This window comes from Lipophrys pholis (genome assembly GCF_963383615.2).
Source record: "Lipophrys pholis genome assembly, chromosome: 2".
NCBI classification, from domain to species: domain Eukaryota; kingdom Metazoa; phylum Chordata; class Actinopteri; order Blenniiformes; family Blenniidae; genus Lipophrys; species Lipophrys pholis.
The window spans coordinates 4,523,375-4,550,488 of NC_137636.1; the positions used below are offsets into that span (position 1 = coordinate 4,523,375).

At 41.1% G+C, this 27,114-nt stretch overlaps 1 protein-coding gene across 1 annotated transcript in view; it reads right to left on the reverse strand.

Annotated features, from left to right (window-relative positions):
• Nucleotides 1-23,308, reverse strand: part of map2k5 (mitogen-activated protein kinase kinase 5) — a 67,682-nt gene extending 44,374 nt beyond the window's left edge. Inside the window, exons 1-8 of the mRNA XM_080458146.1 lie at nucleotides 22,905-23,308; nucleotides 21,492-21,540; nucleotides 20,025-20,092; nucleotides 12,125-12,194; nucleotides 11,291-11,331; nucleotides 8,248-8,315; nucleotides 8,112-8,160; nucleotides 7,120-7,184 (exon numbers count right to left, since the gene is read on the reverse strand). Of these exons, the coding sequence (XP_080314272.1) occupies nucleotides 7,120-7,184; nucleotides 8,112-8,160; nucleotides 8,248-8,315; nucleotides 11,291-11,331; nucleotides 12,125-12,194; nucleotides 20,025-20,092; nucleotides 21,492-21,540; nucleotides 22,905-23,003 (509 nt within the window). The 5' untranslated portion in view covers nucleotides 23,004-23,308. The remainder of the gene's footprint in view (nucleotides 1-7,119; nucleotides 7,185-8,111; nucleotides 8,161-8,247; nucleotides 8,316-11,290; nucleotides 11,332-12,124; nucleotides 12,195-20,024; nucleotides 20,093-21,491; nucleotides 21,541-22,904) is intronic.
• Nucleotides 23,309-27,114: the final 3,806 nt, after the last annotated feature.

Here is a 27,114-nt window from a genome sequence, read left to right on the forward strand (position 1 = left end):
AAGACATCAGATACAGATGTGATTTGGGACCACATATGATTGAGACCTGGGTCATCGGTGCAAAAAAAATTGGAATTGCAACGTTCACAAAACAGGTTGGACACAGGAAATCAGAATTCGTTTGCATTTGCCTGCAGAATGAATGTCGCCTTTGACCCCTTTTACACCACAACATTTAGAAAAAGACGCTTCCCCGGTCCCCATAGAGATGGAGACACAGTATTTTCAAAAAGTGACTATGAGCGTTGTTGTTGTGTAAATGGACACCAAAAGTAAGGTTTTGCATTGCATTGACTTTAAAAACAACAACAACAACAGTGTTCTCACTCTGGGCGCCAGTTCCCACCAGGTGGGACGGGGACATGTGATTGTTTTGTGGTTCTTCATTGAGTTTTGGGTTTTTACCTGCTGTCCTGTGATGTGGCATAATTTGGTCCAATTGGTTAACTGCACGACTAATCATACTTCTAAAAGACACACAGAGCATGAAAGCAGTTCATCACAGTTCATCAGTCTTTTGTGATAGGTGTACTGTGACGATATAGGGATGAATTAGTGAGATTTAGTCCCCCCCAGTTGGGAGCGGTTGAAATGTGTGAGTCGAGGTGTTTTGAGGACCTGTTTCTGGCCTGCAGACATATTGTGACGACTGCTCGGTTACAGCTTCATTCTCAGACCGCCCTTGACCACCTCAGGGCCGAACATCCCTGTATGAGTTACAGTGACAGGCTGGTGACAGCGGGGACACATGGGGACAAGGTTACACAGCCGCCAACCCCCCCAACCCCCCTCCATCACCACCACTTCCCCCTGATCTGACCCCAGTAAACGTGCCCCATTGCCTGGATCTTATTTACACTCCAGCCCGCTCTGTAATAAAAGCTCCATCATGCAGTATTCATACGGCCTGTGTGTGTGTGTGGAGGATCAGGGCTAACGTGGTACATTTACACTGCCACATGGGCGACGGGCCGCCAGCGTCCCGACCTGACTCACCTGATACGGCTCACCTGAGACACACACACACACACACGCGGAGGCACTGCTACTGTGCACCACAACCGCAGTAACTAGTTGTTCTGCACATGCTCAATAGATGGACAGTAACAACAATGTTTTCTTCCAGAGTGTCATGACTCCCAGTCCAGATTCTCCCGGGACTTGGTAGTTTTATTTTGACAGTCACCGTAATAACAATCCGACTTGGTCGTCTGTCCATATAAATGTCTGTATTCTCCCATTTTTAATGTTTGTAGCCTGTTATGTTCTCTGTGCGTGTGTGTGTGGTTCCATTACAAAAACTTCCAACAGCGCAGACTAGAGGCCCGACATGCCAACTACATTTTCAGTGTGTCTGATGTTTTTGTGGAAATGGACATCCTTTACAAAACATTGCCGTGTAAACGGGAAACTTTTCTGAAACAAAAACCCCCAAAAAGACGGGATTTCACTTGAAACGCTGTCGTGTCAACGAGGCCTCAGGTTTCATTTGAGTTTATTTTCTCTGTTGTTGTTTCACATTGCCGTCCTACACATTTTAGATTTCATGACTTATATATTGAGGTTTTATCTGCAGATGAATACAACTACAAAACTGGACCAAGTACATGACTAAGTACAGTTTTATATTTTCTGGTGCCTTTAACTGATTTGTAACACAACAGCAGACTGTTAAGGAGCTTCATGAATGAGGTGCATAACACTAAAGCAATAGAGAAAATGGAGTGAAAAGAATAAAAAAAAAATCTAAGTAGCTGTCACCAGAGTCCCGCTCAGTTAATGTGTGCTTTTAATTGCACTGTGTGTCCATGAGTCAGGGGAATGGCCGGCGTGTCCTTGTTGTATTTATAAGGCTCACAGTGGGTGAGATTGGCGGACACGATGGACCTCAGAGAGAGTGTGTAATAAAAAACAAAGGCGGACAGTGATGGATGGCCGGGTCAGCGTGCGGCTGTGCAGAGCTGAGGTGTTGGTAACATCCAATTGAGTCTAAATGGCTCTGGGTCATAAACGGGCCAAGAGGTTAAGAGGTGGGGAGCCTTCAGTGGTGCCATTCACACTTGATAAGGCCAATATGAGCGAGGCAGAGCGGCACGCTCTCAGGAGAAACCAGGGCTCGTTTAAATAAGCTCAAATCATGAACGGCACGTCACTGCCTTCACAAATACCTAAAACAACTTTATGGAATCAGCAGGCATAGCTCAAACGTTTCGGATTATTGACTGAGTGATAATATAAGATTATAGTTCAAGATTGTACTGATGTAGGTAAAAGAATCAAGCAAGGAGAAATGGAAAATTACTCATTCGATCAGTTTCTTCAGCTGGTGTTCAGATTGTTTCAATTCGGTTTGGACAAACAAATCGTTCAATCAATAAACCTTCATACAGCACTATTCTTAAAAAAAAAAAGAGGCTTTGCATGTTAAAAACAAAGCCACCCCCTACTCTCTCATAGACCAACCATCCATCCGCACATAAAATAAGAATTCAATAAAAAGAATGAGAAGATTGAGGAGGCCTGAAAACAAAGCACCAGCTGATATAGTATGTCAATGTTTACATTTGTCCTCTTTTAGTATGTGTGTGGGTTGATGTGAAACATGGGTTTACATCTATATATGTATGTGAATAAATGTGTGGATAATTGCACTTTTTCATGGATTGAGCACGTTAAACAACGTTTACACAAAGTTTACACAAAGTTTTCAAGTGAGAAAGGAGAACTTTTGTATAGTTGACAGTGACCGTAATCACAATCTAACTTGGTCGTGTGTCCGTGTACTCCCAATTGTTAATATTTAGGGTGTTTTGTTCTCTGCACACGTGTGTGTGGTTTCGTCATAAAAACAAACAACACCACCCACTGTGGCCCAGAATGCTAACTACGTCATTTTCAGTGTTTCTGCTGTTTCTGTGGAAATGGACATTGTTTCCAAAACATGTAAACATAAACCTTTTCTGAAAACGAAAATGCAAAACAATGTGTTTTCACTTCAAAATGTTGTCACGTTAAAAGGGGCCTCAGTCACATTCATCCATTCACACACAAAGGAGCATTCAATGAGCTAAATCCATCCAGTTAAAGCAGCATCTTGCTCAAGGACACTTTGACATACAGCCACATATGTGTGTACTCGTTACATCACATTGGTAAATTTTGGCTCAACAAACAGTTCATCAAAGTCCCACATCCACAAAGACCCAAAACAATGCGATCAGACTACAGCTGGTTTAGAAGACTGGCAGAGCGTATCGGTGTAGAATACCAGCAAACCATCAAGGTGTCGCCGCCGGGAGTCATCCCGGTGAACCAACAAAGCACCACCAGAGCATTTCATACTGGTGTTGGGATCATAAAACTGTTTGTGCTCAGTGGTGACACCTAGAGGCTAGTTTAATACTGCAGGCATTGAAACTGCCCTGAGAGAGGGCTTTTATTAAGTCTGTGCAAAAACATTCATGCTTAGGCTGTTTTGTTTTGTTTTAATGATGCCATATGGAGAGTGGGTGGATGCCGAGTCGGCCCAGCAAGTGTGGTAGATATCTGTGTATCTCTTCAAACAGGAAGTGAAGCGAGTGGCTTGATTTGGCTGTCTCATGTATTCCAGCTCACATGATGTCTCCAGCACATAAACAAGTCTCCGTATGAAGAAAAAGAAAATATGTCCTGGTCCAATGTTGGTTTTTCCCACCATGATGAAGCTCTGTACGGATTGGACTCTTCTGGTGTACTTCTTGTACTTGTAATGACACTTTGATCTGAGAACTACAGAGAAGAAAGCCTTGTGATTTGAAATATTCTGACTGCTGTTATTAAAGTGATAAATCCATTCAAACGCACTGTGGCACAACAGCGAGATCAGCAAGTCATCACTTTCCAACTAGCAATCTGCAAAAAACCTGCCAACAACACATCAAAGGTGCCACCAGGGAGAATACTGTTAAATAATTCAGCTTTTTTTTTTTTAACTCTGACAAAACACTTTAAATGTAAAAGGACAACAAGCAGCGACTGCAAATTTTCAAGGAGACGTGAAGGCCGCCGACACAATTAACACCAATTATACTGCAAATTAACAATTTCCTGAAGATCCAGCGACAGGCACAGACTGATGTTGGGTCTTTGTGTTTTTGTTTTTTTTAACTACAGGAGGATAAAGCCCCTCTCACAGAGCACACACCAGACGGGCTTCGTCTCACACCAAGTAGTAAGTTCTCATTTAAAGTCAAAACTTCCTGTTGTTTTTCAATTTGAGATATCATTGTTTGTCATTATCGGAACCATTCACACAACAGCTTATTTTATCAAATGGGTTCAGTTTGTTTTTCATCAAATAATTAGTTTTCAGCTTCTAATTGTTTCTTTGTGGTTTCATTCATGCGACAACTTTCCAAGTCATATCGCATAACTTTTGCATTTTCATATCAGAAAACTTTTGCATTTATATGGTAACTTTTTGAAAACGATGTCTGTTTACACGGAAACGGCAGAAAGGCTGAAAATGGTTGTTTTTGTGATGAAACCACACACATATGCTTGCAGAGAACAATACGTTATAAGCATTAAAAAGTGGGACTACAAGGACATTCTAGAGGACAGACGACTAAGTCGGATTATTATTACTGGTGACTGTCAAAATAAAACTACCAAGTCCCAGGAGAATATGGACAGAGAGTCATGACACTCTGGAGACAAACGTTGTTGTTATTGACCCGTTACTGAGCATGTGCAGAACTATTTAATTTGGCAGTGGTGAGCATAAATGCATTAGTAACGTTTCTGAAAAGTAGTGTTTCTTCCGTTCCCACAGAGTCTGAGCATTTTCAAAAAGTTCCACCTTGGGAACAGTTTTCAAAAATCTTCAAGCGACAAAAAGCAACAAAAGCCATTTTCACTTGAAAACACTGTAATGTAAACAAGGCCTAATAGTGACCGCAGAAATTTATAATGAAAATAATTTAACTAGCAGAAGAAATATTCTGTTTGGATTTCCTATGGATCTTCACAGATGTTAATAATATTTTCTAACAGTTCTATAACCTATAACCTGATATAATGATAAATATTCTACGCCTGCAAAGATTTAAGGTAAGAAAACCTACATGTTTAATCAAATAAACTGAGCTAAGACATATAAACTCTTTTTTTTTAAAAATAAGTAACTTGATTTCCTTTTAAATGTGAAGTATATAAAATCTGACACAAGCATGAGAGAAAGTGAGTTGAGCGTCTGGAACCGGCTGCTATCATAAATCTATGACACCAAAACAGCGAACATAACCAGAGTGAATTTTCTTTAACCTATATATTTCTTTAATCTTCTCCTTTCAGCCATAAAATGTTCAGCACCAATGCATATAGATTTTTTTTTTTTTCCTGGGCTAAATTGACTGAAAAGTTGTTGGTCTTGCAATATTGGTGTTCCCCCTCCGTGCAGCGTGGCCACTTCTGGTGCCAAACTGATGAACAATCTTATTCTGCTACAACCATGAGAGAGCGGCGCTTAATGAAACCATCTCAGAAGCAGTAAAGAAAGATGGCGAACACAGAGGTTTTAGTGGATTTTCTACATGGAGAGATTTAGTAGTTTTTGGCCGGGAAAGTGAGAGGCAGACCACTCTGTCAAGTCAAGGTTAGCCTGAGCAGTGATCAATACTTCAATCTCAATAAAACGGCTCAATATGTGAGGATTGATGGAGAAGAAACAACGGGAGATGGAGAGGAGGGCGGGAAGAAACAAGGAGCGAGGCAAATGCCAAGCTTGTCATAACGTTAGCAGATGGGAGTGTAATACATTTGTCTGTCCGGGAGGACGAAGCGCTGCGCCGTGGCAGGTAATGTGGCTGCCAGAGACAGATTAAGTCCACCGCTGTCGCCTCATACAGCCTCAAATCAATATCATATACGTTTGCAACCTTCAAAGCAGAATAAATAAATGAAGGAGGAGACACAAACCAGGCTGATAGATGTCACGACGAACACAGAGATAAATGGACGCATGGGGAGAGAGAGAGAGAGAGAGAGAGAGAGAGAGAGAGAGAGAGAGAGAGAGAGAGAGAGAGAGAGAGAGAGAGAGAGAGAGAGAGAGAGAGAGAGAGAGAGAGAAAGAATGGGCAACCCTTCACACAATCAGACTGGAGAGAAGAGCTGTCAGCTCATTTCAGTTCAGAGGACCCTCAACTGGGCAAACATACAAGCAAATAATTAAGAGTTCACTGAAATCTTGAATCCGAACAAAGTTTGTTTTTTAAGGCCCTGTTGTCATGGTAACAATTTTGAGTGAAAACTCAAAACTTTCATCGTCTTTCAGGTGTCCGTTTACGCGACAACAGCGTTCAGAGCCACTGAAAACCCAACTTTTTGAAAACGTGAAAACTGTCGCGAGTAAACGAAGGGGAATCAAGACTTTGGGGAAACACTCGGGGTCAGTCTCGGGTAGACGGCAGAAGCACTGCTACTGCACACCACAGATGTAGTAAACAGTTGTTCTGCACATGCTCAGTAGTTGGACGGTAATAATGTTTTCCTCCTGAGAGTCACGACTCCTTATTCTCCTGGGACTTAGTAGTTTTATTTTGACAGTCACTGTAGTAACAATCCAACTTGGTCGTCTGTCCATACCAATGTCTGTGTTCTGCCACTGGTAAAGTTAATAGCGTAATGTTCTATGAACTAACAACAGACAGCATAAATATGGTTTTCAGTGATTCTGCCGATTCAGACATCGTCTTCAAAACTTTTCTGAAAAGAAAACTTTACTTGAAATGTGTAAACAGGGCTTTATTTTGACAACCTCAAAGCTTCGGGCGTCCTCTTGAATCTGTGGAGCCCCTCATTAAGAGCGTCCTGGACCGGACTGTAAACTGTCTGGACTCCCTTAAAAAAAAGCTTGATCCATTTCAAATGGTTCATCCTGATGAGTAACATTGAAAAACCAGAGGATCCAGGTCAGACTCTGTCAGTTTGAGCGGTCCTCCCTTCACACAGCTCCTCACTGAATACATCACTCGCTCCATCACGGGAGCTCTGGCAGGTATCAGTTCAGTGTCACTGCTTGTTATTGGCCTTTGGCCTTGTACCGGTGGTCCCTCGCTCTGACAGGCAACAAATACTCACTTATACACCGTGCCTCCGTTTCCATGGCCGAGCTGCTCCTGATAGTTGATGTCCTGAGCATTCATCTACAGAGCCACAAACACACAAGAGGAACGCGATGAAGGGATTCAGACGCTACCACGCGAGGATTAAAAGTGTAAATGAGAAGGAGAGAGAGGGAGAAAAGGGGGCGCTGTTGTCAGCTGAGGCTATAAACATGAGAAATGTCCGGGTCACTTCAAGTTCAGCGACATGAGTAGAAGAAAAGCAGAGAAACAGAGCGAGGAGGAGGAGGAGGAGAACAGATCAATACAACATTTGCTGTCCAATTTATAAAAGGACATTGTGTTCAAGTGACTGATGTGGAGTTTAATGCCCATTTGGTTGCTGTCATCATTCTGCCACACTGTGACAGAAAGTGTCACCGGACGGGATTCTGAGCTGAACTAACAGTTTGTGCTAAAATTCATCCTTTCCTCTTATTTCCTTCTCTTCAATAAAATCTGCAGTAGTGTTACATGAATGAGTTCAGGAAGGTAATTAATGGATTATTGATAAATACTGTTAAAGCTAATAGTACAGTTAAAGCTGCCACTACCAATACTGCTAGTACTACTACTACTACTACTACTACTACTAAAGCTGCTACAGCTAATTACTGATAATACCACAGCTGCTAAAGACCGTTCCATACTTTCTGAGTCCGCTCCGACCCCTCCGCGGTCTGCAGATGTGCAATGCGGAAAGTAAGAAAGGGCCTTAATACTATTAATTACTGCAAGTACTACTGCTGCTACTGCTAAATGGCTACTATTGCTAAAGCTAAGAGTACAGCTAAGGTTGCCACTACTGATACTGCTAGGACTGCCAAATACTGCTCCCAAACAGGTGTAAACAGGCCCTGAGTATGAAAGGTGACATTCAGATAGAGGCTGATGGGTAAATATACCGTGTGTAACATGTCTGTGGTCTTATCACGAGTGTCAGGGTGAGACAATTCTACTCAAGCTCACCTGCCCGTTTGTTAAGATCCTCTTCAGCTCTGCAGATGACTTTTTCAAGCTGGAGGAATAAATAAATAACATATATATTTAAAAAAAAGAGTCCTTTCAGGTAGATTCTCCAGCTGTGACGGACTCATAAACTGACCTGTTGTTGGTGATGGAGTCGGGGACACCATGACTGCAGTCGTTAGCAGGGTTAGGTCTGGTATTAACCTGCAGCACGCACACACACGGGGGGGGGGGGGGGGGACTTTTACATCGCAATTCAGGTGATCATGTAAACATCTTTATGTGACACGTCTAATCAGGCAACTGCAATTATCAGATTATGAGAAAAAATGATTAGAACGCTTGGATTTCTGCACAGTGAGTTCATGCATGAACAAACATTTATCCATCACAATGATCAACAACCTAAAGCTCAAATGGAACCTGAAGAAGGAAGGAAGGAAGGAAGGAAGGAAGGAAGGAAAGAATGAAGGAAGTTAAAGTAAGAAATGTAAAAAGAATAGACAAAGAAGAAAAAGGAAGGACAAAAAAGATCAAACGAACAAAAGAAACTCACAATGAAAGACAAACCAAACCAAAGAAAACAGACTGAATGAAAGACAAAAAAAAATGTAAATACAGAACAAAAGCAAGACAGAACGAATGAAAGACCGAACCAACAGAGGACCCACAGAAGGAGCGAAAGTCAGAATGAAAGATAAACAGAAAGAAGTGTAAGACCGGATGGAAAAAACAGAACAAAAAAACAAAACAAAACAAAGATTAAATAAAAGACAGAACAAACAAAGCAATACATTAACCTACATCACTGCGGCTGCTAACTTGACATCATTTACCCGGAGACGTTGTGATAAATTCCGCAGATCTGATCACGTTGCTAAGGATTGGAGTTAAAGCCTTCAAACGGCCGTGGATACCATGATATATTCTGGAAGAATGTTTAAAATACTAAATCGGGCTGAATTTGGACTTTTTATTCTGCGTTCAAGACAATTTTTATTTAAGAAACAGAAAAAATGTGCACCAAGAACATTCTTAATATTGTAAAACTTAGCAGCATTTCAAAATGTGAAATTGAGTCAGGAAACATTTCCAAAACAGGGGAAGATTCATTAAATTGACAAGAGAATAAGAATAATATATAAGTGATGAAAAGCATGAAGGAATGAAGGAGTAACGACTCGTTAATACTGTCAATATATCACCTTCCTGTTACGGTATGAATAAAGTTTTATCTTCTTTCTTATATCCGTTCATCAGAGAGAAGAGTGGTGAGAGTGAGTGATAAAAACTGGGTGGGAGCTAAAGTTGTGTCATTAAAATGTCCAAACCTCAGTGGGGAACGTTGTTCTCCACATCTATTCATCTGCATCCCTGTTTACCCTGAAGACCTCCGCACTCAACCCAGATACTCCACACAAAAGTGGCGACGGGACCCCGTGAAGAGGATGCTAAAAATAACTCTTTAATTGAGGTCAAAAGGCCGACGTGTTGGGTCCACTAAAGCACACGGATTGTCTCCTTAATTAGTGCCCAGAAAACCTCATTTAAATGGCGCACACGGCTCGCCTCAGCCAATTACTTTTGTATTAAAGCAGGAGGGAAGGAGAGGGGAACGATTACCGGGTAGACTAAAGGTTTGTGGAGAACATCATCTTCTCAAAACAGACCCCTGACCCGCAGAACATAACTGACACAGACGAGAAGCTGTTACCAAAGCTCCTCGGAGGGAACATTAAATAAATTTAAAAAAAAAAGGAAGGACTTTCAGTATTTCTGGGGGTGGAGGGACGGAGAGGGGGAGTTCAAGCATTGAAATGCAGATGGAGAGAATATGGATCATCTGGAGAGACTGGAGGAGGTGTCAAGTCATTTAACCCATGGTAATTAGCAACGAGTTTCAGAGGAACATATGCCCAAAATTGAAGGAGGAGGTCTGTGTAAGGCCATTTAGGGGCTTGTAATGACAATTTCATGGTTGAACAATGCCACCGTCTTAATGCTCCCTTTTAGTTTCTGCCCGTCTCCACGCCGACGTTCCTCTCTTTACCACTGAAGAAGAGGAAGTAAACAAATACAGGGAGAATTCCACCTTTGATTTAACTTAGACCAAATTCAAGTTGGCTCTCGATTTGGTTCAGATTATTTATTTATTTTGAGTAATATATCGCAAAATGAATTTTAATGAGTGTATTATCCTAAGTATTTTATAATAGTCGTAACAATGCAACAGAGCTGCGAGATATCAAGTCAACATAATAGTAATAATTATTGTAATAACAATATAATATACAAACACTTAAAAATATGTCATTGTGCATTGAAATCTATTCTTCTAAATCACACTGCTTTTTATTTCCATTGGTAGTATTTTTGTCTCAAAGCCTCTGTGCGTACATACTGAATTTATTTGTAAACTGTTATTGGAGACATGTGATGAACTGCTAAAGTATGTGCCACCAACTGTTAACGTGTACGTGTTAACTCTTAACATACACGTTTGGACTCTTAATGTAAGTGATAACCGTTAACTTACATGCTTTTATGACTTAATGCATATGTGTTGACAATTGTTATTGTCGATGTTTTATTAACTGCTGTAAACTGTTAATGTAACGTTCATCCAACACACTAAATCATTACTCCGTGTGACTCATCACTACTAAGCGTTTTCCCTGAGATTAATAAAGTATCCTAATGTATTTCAATTTGGATTTGCAGAGCATGAATAGAGACGGCAGTTCACTCAGTGTTTTGCAACGCGTATATTACACGTGTCGATATCGCGATGTTGATCAATTTACATACATTGTGCCGCTTGATTAAAATACCTGGAATTTCTATTAGTTTTTGAGGAATGTGAGGAAATCACCAATAAATGGTCACTCTCCTGATAAAGGGTGGTGTGAGGGTGTGGGTGGGGGGGTTCTAGGTAACGTCTTGAAGAAACAAAAGTGGGGAATGAGCGAGGGAGACGGGCTGCAGCCAAACATCCACGTACATAAACATAGACGAGGGGAAGAAAGGGAGAGCCTTGACTTCAATTGACATTTCAATAAGTGGAACACAGCGTTACCAATCCATTCGCCTCGACTTCGCAGCCTCCCCTCCCCCCTCTCCCCCCTCTCTCCCCCCCGGTCTCCGTGTAAGGCAGCCGAAACAATTATTGAGATAGGTACCTTCAGGCCATGTATGTTCCGGATCCCTGGAGTCTTGCCGGCTGAAACAGTAATTGACTAGATTGTAGAACACATCACTGGGCCATTTACAAATGTGTTGAAAAGGAATCAGTTCTTTATAGAGGAGAGAGAGGAAGGAAGAAAAGAAAGAAAGCTGAAATGAAATGAGGGTTACTCTGAAATTAGTTGTGGACATGAGTGTGATTGAGATGTTGGGCTCTTGAGACAGTTGGTAGGAACAAAGAAAAAAAAAACAATCAGAGAGTTAAAGGAGAGAGAGGGAGGGTGGGAGAGAGAGAGCGAGAGAGAGAGAGAGAGAGAGAGAGAGAGAGAGAGAGAGAGAGAGAGAGAGAGAGAGAGAAAAAATGGAGCGAGACAATCAAGTGTTTCAAGGCGCTGCCCTTGGGGCCTGTTAGTGATTATGTACGACTTTGAGTGGTGAGAAAACTATATGAAGATATAGAAAGAAAGAACCAAAAATAAAGCACTCAAAGTGAAAGCCAGTTTAAGGAGAAACCACATTAAAAGAAAAAAAAGCAAAATTGAGAGAGCGATGCGGACGAGGCTCGGAGCTTTCAACGTCCTTGGAGCAAAAAGAAAAATGTAGATTTATAAATGACTGTCAACACAATAACACGGCAGAATTTTAATACGCTCCAGTCTTCATTCTTACTCCTCACACTTTGTTCAAAGTGCCCAAATATTAGCATCACAGGCACGGACTAATGTGTGAATATTCTCATGCATTTCAGTCTTTGCTTGTGACTAATTGTCAGCACATTAATTATGAGGCCGTGGTGAGCCTCGCAGCTCCGGCAGCGCGTCACTTCGTACCTCTGGGAAAGATCTGCAGAGGGTCCGGCAGCAGTCCGTTCAGACGCTGTTCGTTCATCGTGTTGTAGTGCTGGAGGAGAGAGGAAGAGCCACAGTTACTGCTGCAACACGCAGAGTGATTCAAAACTTCAATATTGTTTTTCCAACATTTCAGAAGCGTCACGTAAACGGGAGCCAAGACACCCAGATATTCTAATCTGGACTGGATCAACTCCTGCATGTGAACACGGCAGTCAGACTGTTAGTGGACCAGCTGTTCTGCATATCAAAACAAATCCCAACCTGGAACTCAAACAGCCTGTAAAAAGGTTCAAAAGAAGAACCTGATGGATGGAAACCAAAGCTGTCGGGAACCTTTACTTCCAGTTAATTCTCTTTGAGGAACTCAAAAGGTTCCTGTATTCAATGTTGAATTGACCTGAAGTCGGTATCAGTGTCAGAGTTTATACAAACACCCACAATGCAACAGCGACAGGAGACATTTTTGGGACATTTCACTGTTTTGTGCATCAAAAAGGTTTAATGAAAATTGGCTTCATGTTTAGATTGGAATCATTTTCTGTAGGTGCAAAATATTGACACTTAACACCTAAAAAGATAAAGAAATCTTTAAATTTAAAGGTTCTAATGTCACTATGTTAGCGGTCCCACTAAAGAATAAATAAATGAGGCCTTATATGGCCCCTGAACTGAAATGTGTTTGACACCTCTGGTCTACAGCCTGATGGAGGGGGAAGCAATGAGTGTAGCACAGCTCCAGTCGAGGGTGGGAATAAACCACTTTGAAGAATATAGGGAGGGGAAAATAAAAGATATTTGGAAAGCTTAATTAAAAAATAAAAATAATCACCAAACCTCAGCTGGTAAATTCACCAAAGTGACAAAAACGAACCTTTAATGTGTCTCTACTTTTGTAAAGCAATTACTTAAACTACTCCCATTATCTTCCGACAGCGACCGTTGTCTCGTCGGTTTCATGCTCAGGGGTAACTAAAAGTTTGGATGAAATTGTAATCAGAGTACTCAACACACCAACGGGTTTTAGGATTTTACACACACACACACTTATATAAGTGTTTTAGAACCGAGCACGCATGCTGGGCTGAAATCTGTTACTGAAGGGGACCAAAGCCCCGTGGGCCTGTTCTGAGAGGAGTGTAGCATTAACCCTTTCTCCTCCAGGTCAGCAGCTCGCCAAACACTGCCGCCCAACAGGAGGAACATGTGTACACACACACACGCACACACAATGCTTCACAGACACTTGCCAAGGCGATGCAATAATTGATGTTTCAGTTAACCAAACCATCTGTTAAACGGTGTACGTGTCCTTTTATCAGGCCCAATCTGTTCATTCACCTTGAGTAATACATCTCATCATTTTGTGTATGTTGTTTATATGCACTGATTATTGATATTTATGAAGATAATTTATCTTTTTTTTTTATTGTTAATTCATTCCAGACAGGCCATGTACAAAATACAGATGCATTCAAGAAAATAAAACCTAATTCTCATTTGAATTTATACATACACCTGTGTGTCCGCACATATGTCCTTAACATACATGCATATAAACCCTTTGTAAATAATCTATATGATAAATAAATGTGTATTTTAGTACACATACACCAAATGAATAATCTATGTCCAAGTATACACACACACCTAATTCATCATGTTTGAAAAGCAATAGGAAGAAGTATACAATTCTGCCCCTTCTCCACTATTAAACTATCAGATTATATAATCATCCCGCTTCATTATATATATGACTCATTATCATTAAGAAATACTAATATATATATATAAATTTGCAGATTTGAATCTCCCGTCACTGTAACAGAGATAAATAGAATTATTTGTGCATAACTATAAGTTAGCCACCGTGGTGAGCAATAATATCCGACAATGTGAGGAGTCTAAGGTTCAACTTTGCCTTCAGGGTTTGTTTGGAGAATTTGGAGAGATGAAACGTGGTCCGGGCTCTTCTCAGTGGGGACTCTGGATAACGCTGAGGTTTGCTCTTTGTGAAGCCACAAAGGTCAGACCGAGGAGGGCTTCTTGAAAAAGAGTCAACACAGTTGCTCGTGGGTGAACAGCCGCGTCATCACAGCGATATGTAAATGTGCTCTCTCATTGTGGGGGAGATGGGGAGTGGGAAGGAGGGGGTGGGGGGAGTGGGGGGGGCATGGGACTGGATCAGAATGGCTACCCAAGTGGCACAGCTGTTATTAAAAGGCCTATTTATCACTGTCAGATCCCCTCCTCGCTCCCAGCCCTCCGCTCTCGCCCTCCAGCGTTCTCACTAGGCCACGTCTGAACAATGGGCCTAATACCCCCCCCCAAAAAAAAAAAACAAGAGCTCGGTTTGAGGGGGGCGGTGGGATTCACGTATCTTTAATTTTCCGCTCAGCTAGCTTATTGATTAAGGCTGCAATTACCACCTAATCTGGAGTAGGTGTGTTATTAAAAGACATTCTCCATTGTTGGCCAATAACTAAACAGTGTCCGATCCCAAATACCATCGCTCAGCCTAAAGGGACAGGAGAGAGAGGGAGAGAGAGAGAGAGAGAGAGAGAGAGAGAGAGAGAGAGAGAGAGAGAGAGAGAGAGAGAGAGAGAGAGCGAGAGAGAGAGAAACTCATCATCATTAGCACACCGTGGGGGGAATGGGAGGAAGAATGGTGGAATTAGAGCCACTCCCTCCAGGGGGAGCCGAGCGACAGGCTGAAGGAGGTCACATGGTTTATTTTTGGGGTTTTTTTTTAGTACCCGACGGTCTTTAACTTTGAACGTCTGTCTTTCAAGGTGTCGAACAATGATTAGAGGAGCCTGAAGTCCGCTGGCTCTCACCGGAGCGTGGAGACTTATCACAATAAGAGCAGATTTGTGTTAATTAAGAGATGAATTTGAACATTAATTTAGCTCGGGATATCACAGGACTGTGAAGGAGAGAAAAGAAAGAATAACTGTGCAAAGACAAATTAGTTTCAAGTGAAAACACTAAAACGGCTCCCAAGGTAGACATTTTTGAAAACGCTATGAATCCGGGTTTTTTTTTTTTTTTTTTTAGAAATGGAGGAAAACAAAACTTTTCTAAAATGGTCCTTCTCCATAAAAGCTTTTTGGAAACTCTGTCGCCATAGAAAATTGGGGGGGAACCACAACTTTTGGAAAATGCTCTGTCTCAATGGAAATGGGGGAAATTGCAACTTTTTGAAAATGCTGCTCCTGCACATAAGCGAGTAGATGGACGATAACAACAATGCTCGTCTCCAGTATTATGACTACCAGTCCAGATTCTTGTGCGACTTGGTGGTTTTATAGTTTTATAGTCAGTGTAGTAACAATCCAACTTGGTTATTTGTCCAGACGAACGTGTGTTCTCCCACTCTTCATGTTTATTGTTCACTGTATTTTTATTTTGTAACGAGACTACACACATGCTCAAACAACAGCACCTACTAGTGGCCCTACATGTTAACTAAATAATGTTTCTGCGAAAACACTGCGATTGTTTTCAAAACATTTGAAAACGCATAACTTTCTGAAACAAAAACACATAAATGATGCATCTTCACTTAAAACTTAAACTTAACTGATCAGAAACAAAACATCCAGACACAAGAATATAAACACACACACACACACACACACACACACCCCCCCCCCGGCTGCAGTGACACGGTGAATGAATTCTTGCACCTTTTCACCTCACATGCCGTTTCTCTTTAATTCCTATTAATTGCACATAATGGCTGTCTGCTCACCTGGAATTAATAACACTGAAGCACAAACTCACAGGGGGTCCCTGCGGAGGCCGAGCGACAACCACAGCAAACGACAAGGGAGGGCATTAAAAAAAATAATAAAAAACTCCAAATACAAATGCAAATGACAAGTGGAATGCAAAACCCAAAGACATGTAAAATACTCGGCCGACGTAAACGATATTTTAGTACTTTTCAGGTGATCAGCAGCTTTCTGTAGACCCGGCGGTCCCGGGGGGCACAAAGCTATTACTGAGGGTCCTGGAATCTGTTTACCAAAAAAAATTCAAGGGACAAATAGATTTTTTACAAATGTGTGTGCGAAGCAGTGCTGCTGCTCTGGATATTTGTTCTGGGTGGGGAGGTGGGGGGGTTAATATAATGTCAATAATGATTAAAGCTAATTCACCAACAGACTGGACGAAAGATATGAAGTAAAATTACTTTAACTTTAAGGTGCTATTTAGGTTCAAACATTTCAAGAGAGAACGTTTTTCGTTTCAGAATGGTTTCGCGTTCAAACAGCAACATTTTGAAAACGATGTCTTTTTCCACAGAAACAGGCAGAAATGCTGAAAACGATGTAGTTCTCATGCCAGGCCACACGTTGAGCTGTTGGTTGTTTTTGTAATGAAACCACACACACATGCACTCAGAGAACAACACGCTATGAACCATAACAATGTCAGCACACGGACATCCATATAGACAGACCACTAAGTTGGATTGTTACAACGGAGACTGTCAAAATAAAACTACCAAGTCCCAGGAGAATATGGAGTCGTGACACTCTGGAGGAAACATTGTTATTACTGTCCATCTACTGAGCATGTGCAGAACAACTGTTTACTACGCCTGCTTAAATGACCGTAGTAAATACTATGAATTGCAGTAGAAGCATTTCAAAGTTGTGTTTTCCCCCATTTACACAACGACGGAGTCGGAGCGTTTTCAAAACGTTCCACCTTGGGGGAGGTTTTTAAAAAAAGTTTCAATTTCAGTGACTTTGAGCACCTTTGAAGTGTAAACGGGAACCAAAAAACGCAAGCTGAGTTTTTCCCGTTTTCGCCTGAAAAAGTTTCCGTGTAAAGGGGCCGAACTCTAAACTCACTCACACGGTAGTATGTAGTAACTTGGTTTCATTGGAATTTGCACGCAATATAATGGACATATAACTGAATATACACCCGAAGCTTCAACTCTGAACCCCTGGAAGCCCCCAGGTTTTCAAACTAGTACAAGAACAGTTAGATTCCCCCGAAGCGGCTCATCGCAGCAGGACAGAAATCCTGAAACACGTCGGTTGCATTGTAAAGACACGCGTGTGGCCGAGGTGAAGACCTTTTGTTTCCGTTTCAGAACACTCTTCTGCACAACATGTCTCTTTTCACTTAATCGCCCTGCTGCCCTGCGCTACTTAATGATTAAAAAGCAACCACAAGTGGAAAGAAATAACGGACAGAAAAAGGGAGTGTAAATTGTGCCTGTGGCTGTCTGCATCATTGTGAGCTGATGGGGGGTAAAAGACATCCTCAGATGAAAGTGGAGGGGGGGGGCTCCTCTTTAATGAGGCAAAACTTTAAGTACTGAATAATAAATAATAAAAATTGACAGTTCATTTAGCTTTCAGTGTACCTCACAGAGAAAACCCCATCACACACCATTACTCCGACTGTCCGTGTCATGAACAGTAAGTATGGAGGGATGGAGACTGTGGAGGAGGGGAGGAAGGGAGGGGGTGACTGGATACTGACGAGAAAACAGTTTCTATTGTAGTTTGAAGGCAATTAGATGAAGCTGTAGAATTTCTCACATGTTTACATGTTCCTGTCAATCAATCTTCTCCATCTCTTTATGCAGCGCAGAGTCTCAGGTCACTGGATCCGATCTCAGCTGACGGTGAAACATGACAACTCCTCCAAGAACACGACGACTCCCATGAAAACACGACAACTTCTCCAAAAAGACACATAACTCAGAAACACAACTCCCATGAAAACACAACAATTCCCCGGGATCTGTTGGGTGTCTCTCTGTAAAAAGCACCTAGAAATGACTGTGCTGTATTTGGTGCAATATGAATAAAGTTGAGTTGAAAACACGACAACTCCGCCGAAAACACAACAAATCCGGCCACAAAGATCACAGCTCGACCCCAAACACGATAACCACGCCCCCAAACACGATAACCCCTCCCCAAACATGATAACCCCTCCCCCAAACATGATAACCCCGCCCCAAACACAAAAACTCCCTGACACACAAGTCGCCGCTCCCAAAGATGACAAATCCACCCCAAACAAATCTACACAATTCCCACCTCACATTACAAGAACTGCCCAAAATTAGATAACTGCTTTTTTTTTTCCTAGTCGACTATTTCCGTGTAAACAAAGCGTAACATTTTCTGAAATACTGTAACTTCTTAAAGCATGACAGCCGTTTCTGAAACACGAGATGTCACATGTTCTAAAAGTCCCACACATTCTGAAATTCTCAAAACGTCCCTCTCCCCTCTGTGTTTAAAACACCTCCTTCTTCCTGCATCAACTCATTATTGCGACTTTGGAAGAAAGAAGAAGACATGTGGGAGCTTCTCAATGTGGCCAGTTTCCTGATAAACTATTAGAAGTGAAGGACGTTTGATCTTTCTGACACCTGAAGAGGCCAAACCGTCTGAATGTGACTATAGTGACCGAGGAAGTCGTCTTGTGATTCCAAGCATCAGCAGATGTGTTTAAAAGAAAAATTTAAAAAAACCCTACACAATGTGAGAAAAGGTCTTGGTAGTTTTTCAAAGTGGGTCTCCTCATTGATCCTGCAGCCACTTTGTTCCAACTGGAAAGAGAAACGCTCCGGCTTCAAATGTCAAGTGTTCTATTGTGTTCTAGTCGGCGTGGGGAAAATCTTAATGCCTAATTTCTATCTGGGATTAATCATTTATTTCTATTCTATATTTCACTCTATTCAGGACGTCTCTGTTGAAGATTTCAGCTCGGTGAAAGAGGAGGTGAGAGGCTCCTTCACTCTGATGGAATCAGCACTTTAAACATGAACTGGACTTTTGAAATACTGTCCTTGTTAGTCTGTCCTGCACGGTCGGTGTCAATCTTCTCACCTAAAGTCACTAATTTCCTTTCCTACCTAACCTTCTATCTTCAGACCCTTTATTTATGTTAGAATGAAACCCTCGACAGAAGTGTACACGCGAAGCCAACCCCCCCAGCATAAAGCAATGGTGGGACAGAATCAAAGAAGTGCTGACTAAGGAAAAAGTAACAGCAAGGTTAGAAAACAAAGTGAAGGAATGTGAAGACCCATGCTCACCCTATATACAAAGTATAACAGAAGCATAATCACCCCACAATTGACTTATTTAATAATTTACAAACTACTCTTCAATATCGGCCCGTGTGTTTGTTTGTGTGTCTGTTTGATTTTAATTAACATATCTAACTAACGTACTTACTTTTCGTGTGCGCATTAACCACATTTGTTTTAGTATCATTTCATTACATTATCTAGAAATTTAGGAAGTGTGTGTCTGGGCACATGGTGATAGGGGGAGAAAAATAAATAGGTATGGAGACAGACTTGCAGTATAGGAAGGATACGGAGGGCGTCCATCTTTCTCTTTCCCTTCTTTTGATTTGATGGAAGGTTTTTGGGCAGATCTTCAGTACGGGTGTTGGTATGAAGGGACTGGAGGGAATTTTTTATTTTTTTTTTATGGATTTATTTTATTTACCTAATGACAAAAGACTATATTAATCGGAGGAAAAGGACAGGGGGAGGAGGAAGAGAAGGGAGGGTCCCCCGTTGGTGGATGTCGTTGTTGTTTTTTGGTTCTTTTCGTTTTTATGTCCTTCCAAACAAGAATTGAAAATGTATGTACAAAATAAGAATACTGCATGTTCCATACACATATGCTTATTTAAAAAAAAAAAAAAAAAAAAGAAGTGAACACAACTTATTCGAGTGTGTTCTGACCAAAATATTTAAAAAATCCTTTCCCGTGATGAAACGGCTCCAGGAGTGGTTTTTTAAAGTGTGAGAGAAGTTCATCCTCTCACACTGTGAAACAACGAGGGCTCAGTGCTGAAAATGATTACAGTTATATAAACTCACATATGACAACATGGCTTTGAGTTCTTCATCACTTCTGACAGTGATCCGGTCTCCCACCTCGTCTTCATCTAAGAGAAAGAAGAAAAACACAAAATCATTCACGTCTCGATTGGAGATAAAGAGCCAGGAATGTAGAGATATAGATATAGATCAGAAACTCATTCTAGTTGAGGGGAAACATACAAAACAATTTCATCTGGAGTGGGCCAGACCGGTAAAATAGTGCCATGAGAACCTTTTACTTTAAACTTTAGCATTTTTTTATTCATAGTGGCGCAGAATATGCTAGATTAAAATGTCTCTATTTTTAAAAAACCAAACAATTTATTACGAAAATGACTACAAACTCAACATGAAGCCAATTTTAATGATTCAAAATATAGTGAAATATCCAATAAACTGTCCACGATACTTGATGCATTATGGAGGATTTTACATGGCAAGAGGCATAAACGGTATACAGTAGAAGCCATATGAACTTGGCCCGCCCGCGGTAGAGATTCTGACCGACCGCGATAATGCATGTTGATGATGTCATCAAGCCGCGTCTGTTTGGTCGAAGCCATGGCTAATTTCAGTCTTTTTTTTTTTTTTTAACTGTTGCAAACACACCACTGCTCCAAGTCTCGCCCTTCACAGCAGAGTCCTGCGCTCAGTCGGGTAGCAAGGTAAACTACAGATAACTATCCCAATAATTGTTGTGCACGGACAGGTTTTAACTGTTAACACACTTTAATGGTTTAACTGGCACATTTCAAGCTAAACTAGTTCTGGACCCGATGATCTCAACATTTGATCAAGGTGACATCTGGATATTCATTTTGAGATCTGAAAAACTGCTGAAACCTCGCCACTGCCCCAGCATGGTGCCATGTTTCTTACAGTGGTAAAGATTTTTTTTTTCTTTTTTTTTTAATAAGTTTTGCACAATAAATGTTCTTAAAATGGAATTCTGTACTTTTTGGGAGTGTTTATTCTGCTGAAATATAGCTGGTATTTGAGTATGATTAGAAACAGTCATCTTGATATATATATATATATATACACACACAGACAGACAGAAGACAATAATATATCGCAATATGCTCAGCATACTTCAAATTATACCTTGACATAGATTTTAGGACAAAAAATGAAGTAAATGAATGATTCATTGAATAAATGACTAAATAAATGTTTTCTTTGAACTCTTAACAAATCACTTGGTGGTTTGTTGGGATTGGAGCCTCTTGCAGGCCGGTTTGGGCCCATGGGCCTTATGTTTGACTCTCCTGCGTGTGTGTGTGCGCGCGTACTGACTATAATTAATAATTTTCTATCAGTTTCTCCTGATTTTATTTCTTTTTCCTTTCCCATATGGAGGACACACCAACCAAGAAAATGAAAACCATCATATTCCTGGACGACGACATGTCAGTTTAAATTTGTCTTGAAGTCACTTTGTGCTCGTTTGTCTCAGTTCCTTACATTCGAAGGCCGTGACGGTGGCTTCAGGCATCACGTCTCTGATGGCCACCTGAAACACGAGAGAGAGAAAATGAGAAAACCTAGAACAGGTTGAAGGTTTCTGGTTTGTTTGTCGTAAGGAAACCTGAGAAGAAAGTTTGGTTCAAAATGAAAACAGCTAAAAAGAGTGGGTGATCTCGCCTCACAGTAGGACGGACCCCGGTTCGAGTCCATGCTTGGAGAGCTTTTTTCTGGTGGGCGAAGCATGTTCTTTCTGTGAGTGTGTGGAGGCCCCGTTTACACAGTGTTTCAAGTGAAAACGCAGAAAGTTCGTTGCATTCTGGGCGTCAGTTTATCCAACAATGGTGCTCAGAGTCACTGAAAAATGCAACTAATTCAGAACAACTCCCAAGGTGAAGTTTTGAAAATTACTCCGACAGAGTTCTGAGTTGGTTAAAAATAAAAAAATAAAAAATAACTCACATTCTGCCCGCGATGGAGATTCTGAGGCAGAATGAACAGTGAGTCCATGTCTTTTGGTCTGATGTTAAATGTTAAATAAAGAGAACCAAAACAGAGAGGAAGCTTCTCATAAATAGATTTAAAAAAAAAAAAAAAAATTCAGCAGGCTTAGAAGAAGAACCACACCGAGTTAGAAAATACAACAGAAGCACAACTTTTCACTATGAGCTGACATGTTTACATTGTACAGAAGAATGAAGGAGTGTGGTGATGTGCAGACTGCAGAGCTTGTCTGTTGTTACCACTTTCTAAAAGCGGCACTTGAAAAAAGTTTCGGACTTTCAAAAAGTCCAAAACTTCACACAAGTGGCTCGTCGTGTCGTCAGAGCCCCGGAGTCGCCAGAAAACAATGTCTGTTTCCACAGAAACAGCATAAACACTGAAAAGAATGTAGTCAGCCTGCCAGGCCACCAGTTGGCACTGTTGTTTGTTTTTGTAATGAAACTACACAAACGTGCATGCAGAGAACAGCACATTAGAAACATTTTTAATGACTACGAGCGCCGTTGTTGTGTAAACTGACTCCCAAAATGCAACAAAAGTTTTCCGTTATCACTTGAAATCATTGTCGTTGGCCAAGGAGCAACAAGCAGCCTGACGTGTCTGATCTAGTTTATACTCCAGAGTGAACCGTAAACACACGTAACTGTGAACTGATTTGAGTTCTTACCCATTAATAACGTAAAAATATGACAAGACAATCTGGGTGACTCACTGCTGCCACCTGATGCACAGACGTGGTATTACTTCATTACTACATCCTGTACCTTTAATGAAAGTTCACACACTTTATTTCTGATTCGATTTAACTAACAAGTACAGTTTGGCGTTGGTATGTGTATTTTAGCTAAAAATTCAGCACGCAGTTGAGTTTCTGTGTGAAACGTTGGTTTATTTTAGGAGGAAATTCACCAGTAAGTCATTGAAGTTGAGCAGAGCCGGACAGTCCACGGAGGAGTCCATGTCCCCGGACGGAGTCTTGATCCGGATCACGATGGCCTCGGTGTCCATGGCTCGGAGCAGAAATTAGACTGAGATTGACTTTTAAAAAAGACAAACTTTAAAACTTCATCCCCATATTACTCGATGCTAAAGGGCTAATTTCCTGCTAGCATCCCGCTCGAGCGGCGGACTCTTCATAAAAACGTTCCCCGTTATCCTGCACCTCAGGCCCGGCTCCGGAGCCCCGACATGCCGGCACCGAGGCCGGCAGCTCGGCCTGTTCACCGCGTCCTCGGCGGGCCTCTGGAGGTCTCCTGGAGGAAGTTTCACTCTGAGCTGTGAGACATGTTTTAGCTCTGAAGCTAAATGAGAGGAAACCGGAACACGCTTCACATCAACATCCGCTCTGCCCATGTCAAAATAAAAGTCTGTGGCTCCAGACACTAAATATATTAAAATCTTAATTTGAAAGGTACGGATTGATTTTATTTAATTTTTTTTCATAAAAATTCGACTTTAGAAATAAATAGCTCTAATTTGAAATAGAATTTAATTCCATAAAGTTGAAGGTAATACTCAAAAATATAAGAAAATGAACATTATGAAACTTAAAATTCAAATTCTGTTATCAAAATAGTTTATATATATATATATATATTTTTTTTTTACAGGCACAAGATTAATGTCATGAGGATTTAAAGTCACTGTGTATTAAACAGGCCGCAATCTGGACGTCTGTTTGACAGCCGGAACTAGTTGACAAATGACACATAAAAATTATGGATATCTATGACAACTAGAATCAGTTGAAAGGTCACAAGCTGACTGTTTAGTCCAACTGCCTGTATAATTATTGATTTGTCACTAAAATAATGAGGGAAGTAGATCATGACAGGCAAGAGGAGATAGCACCTGAAGTTTAATGCAGAGTTTACAATATCTGAGTTATGACCATGTATTGCTTTAGTCGCAAGGCATTGAAACAGCAGTTTCATCAGCATTGTCAATTGACATTATCAATTGTCTGATTGGCGCAATTGTCAGGGTTCTCACCTCACAGAGAGAAGGTTGCCAGGGGGAGGTGTTTGTCGAGTTTGCCTGGGTTTCCTCTGGGTACTCTGGTTTCCTCCCACATTCCAAAATCATGCATGTGTTTGTAATTAGTAATACTAAATTGCCACTAAGTGGGAGTCCTGTGACAAGTCGGTCCTCAATATGGCTTTAAATGTATTTTCATTGACGTCCAGACAAGACGTAAATACAACATCCAAGAAAGACATGTAAAAGAACTTTCATTCCGAGCATGTCTTCTTGATGTATAGAGGTGATGTGTTTTGGACCACTTTTTGTTCAGTGGGATGTAACGTCAGCTAACATCCAGATTATAGAGCATCTTCCTCCACCTACAGCAGATTATAGAGCATCTTCCTCCACTAACAACAGATTATAGAGCAACATCCTCTAACTAACATTCTGATTATAGAGCATCTTCCTCCACTAACAGCAGATTATAGAGCATCTTCCTCCACTAACAACAGATTATAGAGCAACATCCTCTAACTAACATTCTGATTATAGAGCATCTTCCTCCACTAACATCCATATTATAGAGCATCTTCCTCCACTAACAGCAGATTATAGAGCATATTCCTCCACTAACAACAAATTATAGAGCAACATCCTCTAACTAACATTCTGATTATAGAGCATCTTCCTCCACTAACTGATGCAACTTCAGATCATTTTCATGAGTGACTCAGTCATGAAACTGACCCACACAGTGCTGACAGCTCAGCTAATGCTAATGCTAATGCTAACACTACAATAATCCAGAGGTGCAGTCGTGTGTAAGACATCTACATTGAGAAATAATTTAAAATTGTTCAAGTTACTTTTCAGTAATTAGTATGAAGATTCTTCAGAAGTCTCTAGTAAATGACATAGAAAAGAAAAGAAAAGAAAAGAAAAGAAAAGAAAAGAAAAGAAAAGAAAAGAAAAGAAAAGAAAAGAAAAGAAAAGAAAAGAATAGAATAGAATAGAATAGAATAGAATAGAATAGAATAGAATAGGACATTTCACAGTAACTTTGTAGCTCCAGTATGAATATGGGAATTACTTCAGGTCGTTCTTTTAAATGTTCAATGAAATGAAGCCCGCCTCATCTTTTCAGAGGAGTGCTCAGACGTGTGCACCACGTTCACTCCATATTAACGCAGCATCTTCATTTAATGGCTTCCACTTGACATTACTTGTTAGTGTAGCATCCAGGGTAAAACAAAGGGGCACTTAGCAGAGTTGTTGATTACGGCCTTATGATTGAGGAGCCTCGTCAGTCTCTCTGCTCCGTCTCTAAAGAGCTCCGATTGCACTTCCAAGAACAAGACATTGATCTGCAGGCAGTGTGAAGGCTCCTCTTCTGTTAATTTACAGCGTGCTGCACACAGACCTGATACAGATCAACATCTGTTGACCTTGGTTCCGTGGGAAGGTAACAACCTGTTGAAGCATACGTGGCTCTGATATAATGATGAGCCATGCAGCACTTGAGAAACATCTCGAAAGGCTGTGTGCTGTGTCTGCCGCTGCAGCAGGTCGAGTTTAATTGGCTGATTGAACATCTTTCTTCACCTCCGATTGGCCTGAGCACAAACCTCTGAACCAGTCATTACCAGTCCATTTAAAAACCAAAGGAAATGTTCAAAAAGAGGAGAAAAACAAAACCATGGGGCTAAGACTTGTGTGTGTTAGTATCTAGATCAGTGTGTATAGACAGATTTGTTTTCTTTTGCTTGCATTTTTATATTTGTGTTTGTAAGGAGAGTTGTGTAATTAGATGCTCGGAGTTTATAAATGCAACTATTTCGAAATGCTCAAGCAGATACACCGCTACTGGTCGTGCACACCACGGCCACAGTAAACAGTTGTTCTGCACATGCTCAGTAGATTCACAATAACAACAATGTTTTCCTCCAGAGTGTCATGACTCCCAGTTCATGTTCTCCTGGACTTGGTAGTTTTATTGTTGACAGTCGCTGTCAAACAATCCAACTTGGTCGTCCGTCCATGCAAATGTCCATGTTCTCCCCTTAACGTTTACTCGTGGCCTGGCATCCCAACTCCATCATTTTCAGTGTTTCTACCAATTCCATGTAAATGGATATTCCTCTCAATAAACACAAAACTATTCTGAGATGAAAACCATGCGTTTTCACTTGAAATGTTGACGTGTAAACAGGAACTAAGTACACGCTCACAAATCTCATGAACACAAAAACCACAGTCTGCACACACCAAACAAATAAGGTTATGCTCATAAAAATCTTTTCGCACACACACCGACAGATCAATCTGCTTCTATTAGCATCGTAAAAATCACCTCTTTTTTTCTTCTCACACACACACATACACAGACACAGACACATACACACACACTGAGGTTACAAGTTCATGGCATCGACCCCTCCTGAACTCATCTCATCACTTCCACCTGCGCCAACGGCCGGGTTAAACACCCATTGATTTCTATGTAATGTCTGAAATTATTACTTCCTCTAATTGTTACAGGAGAGTAAAGAGGAAAACAAAACAGGGCCATCAGGCGTCGAGATTAATGCCTCCAGCAGCACTGCCCTCTGATGAGGAGCAGCGGATCCATATGGCACTTTGTCAAACACGCTCTCCCAGGACTTGACGTTAGGGCCTTCTGCTTCAGGATGAAGCCCAGTCAGCAATCCGCCGTATCAGAAATCAAAGTCCTGACTTAGCTGGGAGGAGAAAGTGAACAAGGAAGGCCAGCATTCACTGTCTGGTAATTAAAAGCCATTTTATCAGCCCTCCTCTCTCCCCTCATGCCTCCTTTCGTGTTATTGACAAGATGCTTAGCACTAAGTGAGCTCAGTTTGACTCTAAATATATGAGGCACACTTATTTAACTTTCTCAGCAAACAGGGAAAAGCAAGTAAACGAGACAGAAAGGGGGCAGAACGGAACGATCCTCCACACTTTAAGCTTTGTTTGTGGCAGAAGCAGTCTGCCTTCACTTCCTCTTCCTCGTCCTCTTCCTCACCTGATGATTATTATTTCATTAGTCTATGTCAGATGTATTGGTTGGCTTGTTGTGTTTATTGATTAATGAGCCTCTGTCAGCAGCGTCTTCTCTCACTGTAATGCTGATATAGAA